Source organism: Halyomorpha halys, unplaced genomic scaffold (genome assembly GCF_000696795.3).
Source record: "Halyomorpha halys isolate HHAL.00 unplaced genomic scaffold, Hhal_1.1 Scaffold732.1, whole genome shotgun sequence".
NCBI lineage: Eukaryota > Metazoa > Arthropoda > Insecta > Hemiptera > Pentatomidae > Halyomorpha > Halyomorpha halys.
In genome coordinates, this window is record NW_027110312.1 from 165,578 (window position 1) to 175,330 (window position 9,753).

Sequence of the window (9,753 nt, forward strand, 5' to 3'; positions counted from 1 at the left end):
AAAAAAAAAAAACTATATCACGAGAACCATTGAACGTAAATAGATCCATTAAGGCTCATATTTTAACAAATGTACTCTTCTTCAAATCATTTTCTTAGGTTTTCTAGTGTTATTGATAGTTATGGGAATTAGCTCGGAGATTATTCATTGTTTTATTTATTTATTTTAATTTGTGGACCTGTCGATTTGTGTGTTTTAACTTATTTATTCATTAAATTATTTTATTTTATTAGTACTATTATTTTTTTTTAAACTTATTTTTCCATTCAAGTGTTTCTTGTAACCGGCTTTTTATTATATTTTCCTTTGAATTTATGTGTTGGTCTTGTTCTCATAGAATGTATTTATTTGTTTGTTTTTGGTAAACTGATCTACTGCTGTGACTATTATTAATGGTCTGATCTCACATTGCCATCAAATAGTGAATTTGTTTAGCGGGTCACTGGAGAGGATCTAGGAGGGTGAATTCGGGAGAGTGAATTTGTTCATCGGGTGAATTAAAAATTGTGAAATAGTGAAATTGAAGGAACAGAAAAGGGAAAGAAAAAACAGGAATGAATTGAAATACTTGTACTTTGTGTGTGGACGGAAATGGAATGTAAAAGGAAACTGTAGGGGAAAAAAAAAAACTGTTTTCTTTCTATTTTATTATACTAGGTAATTATATGTAATTTATATATGTCCGATTAGGGATTGATTAGTATGCTGTGTATGTAGCAACCTGATGTATTTGGGCAGCAGAGATGGTTGAAGTATTTCTCTCCCTATAGAGCTCCGAATGGAAAATTAATATTTTTTAAGGTTTTGAAACAGCCACCATTTTTTATTCCCCCTACCTATACTTGCCAGATTCATTAATTTTGACTATTAATTATAAATAGTTTTCATTAATGTAATCAAAAATTGGGGTGAAATAACTGCCTTTTTTCTTCCTGGATCTTGTATTAATCGTATTGATATATGCATTGTTTTTGTAAATAATTAACTTGACTGGTATATAGCCATTTATTATATTTCTAAATGAATTATTTGAGTCAATAGATATGTGTAAAGATTACAACAGAATCTTCTGATCCACCAAAAGAGAACGTCTTACGTGTAACATCTCACGATGGCGTTTAATAGCCCAGAGAGTTGAATAAACAAAGACTGGCCAAATTAAAGCACGAATTTCGCATTCATTCTCCTCTAAGTTCTCCTCTTTGGGAGGAATTGAGTAGCAATATAGATAGTGGATCAGTCTACTCTAGTGCTTTTTATGGAAATGTATAAGGACCTACAGCAAGATCATACAAGACTTGCTATCCCCTTTAAGAGCGTAAGCTGGATAGTACACGAACCCAAGAGGAGAAAAAAGACAGTCATTTCATCCCAATATTTGATTACTTTAATGCAAACTATGTATAATTACTAGTCAAAATTGATGAGTTTGCCAAGTATAGGTAGGGGGAATACAAAATGCCGGCTGTTTCAAAGCGATAGAAAAAAAACGAATGTTTCATTCGGAGCTCTATATCTTAAAAAGTAGGAACAGCACAAAAAACCTAAAAGTACGTCATTTAAAGAAGAGTAAATTTTCTAAAATATGAGCCCTAATAGAGTTATTTATGTTAAATAGTTTTCGAGATATAGCTTTTTAAAAAAGCAACGTTTCAGAAAAATGTTGTATAGGACGTATTGAAAGATCAGTAGTTAGTGAATTTATTTTGAAAAATTTATATCTCCAAAACCATTTGACGTACATATGTATATTAGCATTCAAATTAAAGCTAGTTTAATGAGCTATAAAGTTGTTTATGATGTTTATCTTCGTAGGAGTAGTAGTTTTCATGAAATTTTCTAAAATAAATTGATTTATAGTTGTTCCGACAAATTTTCATTTGCCAAATTCATATTCATATGTGAATATTTTAAAAACTACTACCCCTACGAAGATAAGTATCATAAACTACTTTATAGTAAGTTTAATTTCCTTTACTTTGAGTTTTGGCAAACACTTGTGCGTCTTATGGTTCTAGAGATATATTATTCTAAAAATCCAACATTTTATACGAACAACTAGAAATTAACATTTTGTGATTTTATTTTGTCAAATACTACTACTCCTAGAAAGGTAGTAAATTTAACTAGCTTTAATATGAGCGCTGGCAGACATCTGTACGTCCGATGGTTTCTGAAATGAAGTTTTTCATAAATCAAACTTATTGTCGGACTATAAATCAATTTATTTTAGCAAATATCATGAAAACTACTATTTCTACGAAGGTAAAGTTTATAAACTTCTTTATAGTCCATTAAACTAGCTTTAATTTGAGTGCTAATAGACATCTGTACGTCACATAGTTCCTGAGATATAGAATTCTCAAAATAAATTAACTAACTACTAATCTTCCAGTAGATTTTAAAGAAATTTTGTTTTTTAAAAAGCTATATCTCGAGAACTATTGGACGTAAATAGCTCTTTTGAGGATAATATTTCAGCAAATTTACTCTTCTTTAAATAATGTTCTCTTAGATTTTCTAGTGTTGTTGGTAGTTTTTAAGATATAGAGCTCCGAATGAAAAATTAAGGTTTTTAAACAGCCGCCATTTTTTATTTCCCCTACCTATACTTGGCAGACTCATCAATTTTGACTAGTAATTATACCTACTTTTCATAAAAGTAATAAATAATTGGGGTGAGATAACTGCCTTTTTTCTTCCCGGCTCTTCCACTATAAGACTCATCCTGTCAAATCATCTAACCACTACCTAAGTTAAGTACCTCGCATCTTCAATTGGAGTAAGAACTTGCAAATTATATAAATTATAGTATAATTATACTATGTAATATTATAGCTGATTATTTTAATTAACTTTAGAAAATCATTTAACGTTGAATTACTGCCTCATTATGAACTTTAAAATCTCATTTAATAGGGATAATTATGATTAATCATAATTAATTGCTTAATATTTTTTAATAAAAGGATATTTACTACCACGACTTTGATAAATCAAAACATACTGACCTATTATTTTTATTTGTCAGCCTACTTGTGTGAAAGTTCCCACATTACAGAGTCTTGAAATTCATTACAATTTCTTTGTTTATATTTTTAGGCTGTAGGAAGCTTTTATTATTTTTTTTAAACATATTCTGAAATATATTGCAGTCTATTTTTCCTGATATCCCTATTCAACCTGATACAAAATTAACTAAAATGATGTAAGCTTTCAATTATATTGGAATACAGAAACCTGGCGGTTGAGCTTGAACAAGTCAGCTCCTTGTACAACCGTTAGAACCACTGACCCTTTATGGGTTGAAGCTGTACAGGTTTTTATTTATTTATTTTTCTTACAGTAGATCGGGTTATTCAAGGTGTTGCATTTTCAAATCAGTGAAATCCGATATATGTTTTTTAATTTAACTGCTAAACTCCTCTTTCTAAGGTAAAAGGATTTTGAATCTCATGTAGTTTACTTTTGAAAGGAAACCTTTTACCTCATACCAATACTCAAAATAATCTAGTACACAAGATGCTTATGTTTAATCTTTAAAACATAAGGAATAGAAACTGAATATTCTTTTAGTCCTTTATTTGCTCCTTGTAAAAATGCTCCTCTTCATCACTATATTCATTTGATGTTATGTGAAAACCTTTTATAATAATAAAATTATAATATATATTACTAATTCATAATATTAAATTGATGAGTCATCCAAATATTAACTGATAATTACTCACATCGTAGCCAAGGACGGACCTGTAGCTCCTGTTGAGTATTCTCTCCAGAATGACTGTTCCATTCCTTGGATCTTCTCCAGCTTCCAGGACCTCAGTCAGTGCCCTCGCATAGATCATCACTGCATCGTAGAGGTGTGCTGCATGGATGGGCACCTGTCAATATAGGAATAGATACAATCAGTCGAATGAAATAATACGACTCATTCAACACAATTCATAGGTAGCGATGCTTAATATATATAAACGGTATAGTTCGAATCTTTGTTTAGAATAAACTTTTCGATTACTGGACCGACGTACATGCTGGTTTTTTTCTTTCAAAATGCCTCTTATCGTCATGCGAGATTCAAAACTACTTCTATCCAAGATTTCTCTCGTAGAAAAAAGTTATGAATAAAATTCATTCTCATGGGTCAGAAAATATGTTCTTCCACGATTATTATATACCAATCGACTAGCCTCTTTTTGAAGAATAAGATGAAACTATAATTAATTCCATTAAACGTTATAATATTTAGAAAAAGTTATTGAACACATATAAGTGTTTAAGAAAAGTAGACCAATAAATTTTTTGTTAGGAAAAAACAAATAGTATTAGTTTTTAGCGTCGTCTGAAACTCTTAAATACCATTTTTCAAAGAAATTAAAAATTTTGGTACTTTATTTACTTGGAAGTTTTTTTTTGTCTGAAAAAAAATGAAACTTGTTAAGTAGAAATAAAGTAGAATATTTTTTCAACTTCATAAAATATAAAAGATATTTTATTACTTTCTCCACTTTTATTCTTAAGAAATTTGTAACCTGACTGTTAAATTGGTTCCATAGACATAATACTTATTATGCCTGCCAGAATTTAATATTTGCAAACTATTATTTATTCCATCTGTTGAAAACCACTCTCATCCAACTCTCAGTTGACAGCAGAACTTCATTCTAATCAGCCCTGACGAAGCCCTGCAAAATGGGACGAAAATTTGGTTAACAATAAATAGTTTTTCGTAACTATTTTTATACCTTTATTGACCGCCACCCGGACTATCTTCCTCCAATCTACTTCATACGGTCAACTATCTTCTTTTAATAGAGATATTATGTTATTTATTTATTTTAATTTTTCTGATTTTTAATGTATTAGAACACTAAAACATTTAAAGGGGTCCTTAAATGTAAAAATCAGAAAAGTTAAAACAAATCGATAACATCTTCATTCTCTGTATCTCCTATAACATATTAAGGGACCCAATATATTTGAAATCAGAAAAGTTAAGATAATTCGATCCATTTTTCATTCAGTCGAAATTATATTTTCAAATCTACGAATACAAAAGTATTCGACATTTTTAGTCCTGTTTTTATTCGAATGAAATTTGATTCATATTAAAAATTCGTGAATACACAACTCTGATCTCAACAATTAATTATACTCAGTCATAAATGGTTGTTAGTTATAGATTATTATTAGCCAATTTCTTTGATCTAAGTTAGCAGTAGTGCTTACAAAAGGTCAGAGACCTGAATACATTACAGTAGATCGGTTAGACAACACTGTCAGTCGTTTGTCATAAGTTTAATGATTGAATACTTCAATACAAGTAACGTGGTTTTGGCAGCTAAACCTCAAAGTTGAGGTAAATGTGTGCTCAGGGTTCGGTGACTTGTCCCTTTGTTTTCGAGAGATAATTTTGGTTTACGCCCACTAAGGGATTTGCATCGGATTTACGTTAGTCGGATTTCAGTCTCTCATAATTACTGGTATTACTGTCCTCACCCAGTAACACAAAATCATAAGCGTATTATCGGTACCAAGCATCGGATTTACAACCTAAATTTAAACCCTTTTCTGTATTGATAACATTTTTAATAACGTATTCCAGGTGCCAGATTAAATAAGACTGGTGATAAAGAGTCACTTTTTTTTAACCTGACCGAACTCAGATTAATGATTACCGATTCCTACCTTATTAAAAGTTTCGGGCATCGTCGTACTAGATTTACTAACTTCTTTGGTATTCCCTATTCAATCAAAGTGTAATTCAGCTTATGGTGGTTAATAGAATAGTAAGCCTTTTTAAAATCTCTATGCATCTGAATAAATATACAGTTATATTCCAACTCTTTCTATATTATTTGACGTAATGAAGACAAAAAAATTATCTATAGTTGAACGATTTTGCATAGAACCACATTGGTAATCATCGATACTTTCTTCAGCATATTCACTGATTCGACTAGTTATGATTAACGTAAATTTTATAGCATACAGAAATGCGTTAGATTCCTCGTTTGTTATTACAATCGCTTTTGGTGAACTGGAATAAGTAGAGACTCTGAATTTCTCAGGCATCTTCTAAATTTCCTAGATTTTTTTTAGAATATTGATAGATTTATTTATTGATAGATATTACAATCTGCCACACAGTTGTGGGCAACAGGTAATAGTGATGAATGATCTCATACATACTAAAATAAAAAAAGAAAAGAAAAGAAAAAAAAAAAAGTCTCTTAAAATATATACAAACGAAAGAATAGACAAGATGAACATAATCAAACTATCTGTATGAAAAATAAATAAATAAAATAACATAATGATAAAATAATATATGCAATATTTACACAATCGACCTGAGGATCCCTGAGCCCACTCTATCCCCCACGTGTGAGGGGTAGAGCAGAGCTCAAGAGATCCCAGCGCATCCCTCTCGCCGCATCACTGGTAATGAGCCAGTGGAGGCTGAGCAAGTGCGCTAAAGTCGCAAACACTCAACTTGAGTGGAGAATCTGACCATTGCCAGAACTCCAATTGTCCATTTTTATTTTAATAAGTCTCTTGGGCACTACCGTTTCAACCTTCTAGGTGGGCTGTATGGATGGGTGGAACTAGATAAGGTTTGAACCAAAGGATTAGGATGGTTGGAAAGGTTTATATGGAATTTTGAGAATTTGGTTGGTAGATCAAGGACAAAAGGGATATGTAGGTCATGGTGTAGTGTTCTGTTGGAAATGTAGTAGGGTGCATTAACTATGGTTCTAAGGATAGATCTTTTTAACCAGATATATTTGAAAATCTAGTTTTACCACATGCCTTGGTTAGTTTACACGAAATATCCTCTGTTCGCACTCCTTTATAAGGTTTTCCCGATAGCTCATTCGATTTCCTTCTTGCTCGGTTCTTCTATATACAGAATAAGTAATAGATAAAAGTAGTAAATATCTATATTAAAAATTTAACAAGTATACAATTGTATTAAAAAGTGAAAATCTAATCCGATCAGATATTAGAAAAAAAAATAAGTTGGCAAGTTAAACGGAGCTCAGAGTGCAATTACTATTCCATTGCAGTTGGACATCGTTAAGCGTCCACCGACGAGTGGCGAATATAAATGCCTCCGCAACTATTACGGTTCAAGTTCCGTGCATGCACGAGCAATAACTATTTTTACTCTATACATTTTCAGAACAGTCAACGATTTTTAGAATATATATTTTATTTCAGAATGGTGCCAAAATTGGAGGATTAAAATTAATCCCAATAAATCACATTTACCCTTCGTCGTAAACCAATGACCTCTTGTCCAACAGTATCCTTTAATAATACACCACTTATTCCTGTCGAACAGATCCGTTACTTAGGCCTACATCTCGACAAACGACTGACATGGAATCCTCATACAAGACTGAAAAGACAGGAAACTGCTCATCGATTTCGACTATTACAACATTTACTAGACAAACGGTCTAAATTGCCAATCCATTACAAAAGACTGATCTACATGACTATTATAAGGCCTATCTGGCCATACGGAGTTGAGCTTTGGGGCTCCACTAAACCGTCTAATTCCTCCCGAATCCAATCCTTACAGTCCAAAATCCTTCGTAAAATCCTTAACGCTCCTTACTTTGTCACAAATCATGTCATCCATCATGACCTCAATGTCCCATATGTTGCCGATTTGGCAAAAACCAGATACCATTCCTTCCATAATAAACTTTCCAACCATCCAAATTCACTTGTTTCTAACCTGGCTTCTCCTTCATTACCTAATAATCCTCCTAGGCGTCTGAAAAGAAGATGGCCTCGGGATCTTCTCTTCTAGAAATGTTATTGGAGTTCTATCAATGGGTAGATTCTTCACATGTTTGTATCATGTCACTATCTCACCTACAGCAAATTTACTTGTTGTATATATGTTATACAGTTGTCAATAACAATCAATAAAGGATTAAAAAAAAATTTATTTCATTTTATTATTTTTTTAAAAGAGTGACAAGACTGTGGTGTATATAATATTTTTATAATAATATTAAAAACATTCATGTGTTTTACATCTTTTCTTCCAATAATATTTGTACATGCAAAGAAAAAAAAAGAATATAAAAATCATGAACATGATGTCAGGTGTAGACATTGATATAAAACTCGATGAAATATTACCAAGGTATTAATGATTTATGAATAATATAACACAAAAATAGCTCTTTGCTACAAATAGTAACGATTAATTTTTCAATGATAATTTTTTTTAACCAATATTAGTTTCAACAAAGTCCAGATCTTTGATAATCCTAACATTAATGTACAATCAATGAAAAAATTACTAACTATATTTAATATAAATATAATAATAATGATTATTATTATGGCACTACGGCCCTCCTCCACCACAGCCAACCAGTCTACACGGTCTCTTGCTTTCTCTTTCCACCTTTCAACATTTAAAAGCTTCAAATGTTCCTCCACATCGTCCAACCATTTTATCCGGGGACGTCCTCTCTTCCGTTCTCCATCTGGTTTGAGATAAACCATCTTTTTTTCATACTCTTTTGACTAAAGCTACGCTGCTGGGTTTCTCCGAACAGGTCCATCAGTTCATCATTCCTTCTACTTCTCCACATTCCTTTCTCCGAGACTCCTCCCCACATACTTTTCTATACCTTTCTCTCCCAGGAGTTGAGCATCTGTTCTGTTTTTCATATCAAGGGCCATGTTTCTCCCCCATAGACTACTACTGGCCTTATGATGGTTTTGTAAATGACGACTCTCATTCTTTTAGATAGAGCTCTAAACTTCAATATTTTTTGCAGTAAGAAATAACATATTTTTCCTGCTGCTATCCTGACCTCTATTTCGGTCTCTACTTTATTGTCATCTGTAACCAGGCTTCCCAGGTACTTAAACTGGTTTACAGAACTGAAACTGTGGTCTCTGAACTCGATTTGCTATTTTCTTCATTATCCTTTCTTGAACTTTTCGTGTACACCGTCTTTCCTTCATTCATCTTAACGCCCAATTCATATGCTGCTTCATCGAATTCCAAGAATGTTCCTCTTAATGCTGCTGAGATTCTTGTGATAATGACTACTGCAACTGCATACGCTAAATTTTATTCTAATAATAATGATTAGAAATTAGTAATTAACCTACTATTAATTAGATAATTAATTATTGATTATCATCAATAATATTCATTATAAATTAATTTAAATCTTTAGTGCTCGTTATTCTTCTTAGAAGTAGCAAATTTTCACTATATTTAATCACGTAAAGGAGTAATTATTAAATAACACTTTTTTTTAATCATGATAAGGTTCAATAAAATTCAGATCTGCCATAATTCTAAGATTAATATACAATCAATGAAAAAATTACTAACTATATTTAATATAGCTCTAATAATAATTATTATTAATTACCAATTAACTTATAAATTAAATAAATAATTATGGATTATCATCAATAATATTCATTATAAATTAAATTAATTGTTGCTCGTTATTATTCTCGGAAGTAGTAGACTTTCATTATTATCCTTTTCTTTTTCTTTTACTTCTATTTATTGTTATTGAGTAATATGTTTGTTTACAATTATAATTAGGTTCAATAAAATTCAGATCTGTCATAATTCTAAGATTAATATAAAATGAATACAAAAAACAACAACAACCGTGGGTTCTAAATTAATTACGTGAGGAGAGTTTACAATAAATTAATTGTTTTTGCTAATTTTATATTAAAATTTTAAAA

At 31.1% G+C, this 9,753-nt stretch overlaps 1 protein-coding gene across 1 annotated transcript in view; it reads right to left on the reverse strand.

The window, feature by feature from the left end:
• Positions 1–9,753, reverse strand: part of LOC106685761 (guanylate cyclase 32E-like) — a 146,883-nt gene that overhangs the window by 25,462 nt on the left and 111,668 nt on the right. The window contains exon 7 of the mRNA XM_067048459.1: positions 3,732–3,884. Within this exon, the coding sequence (XP_066904560.1) occupies positions 3,732–3,884 (153 nt within the window). The remainder of the gene's footprint in view (positions 1–3,731; positions 3,885–9,753) is intronic.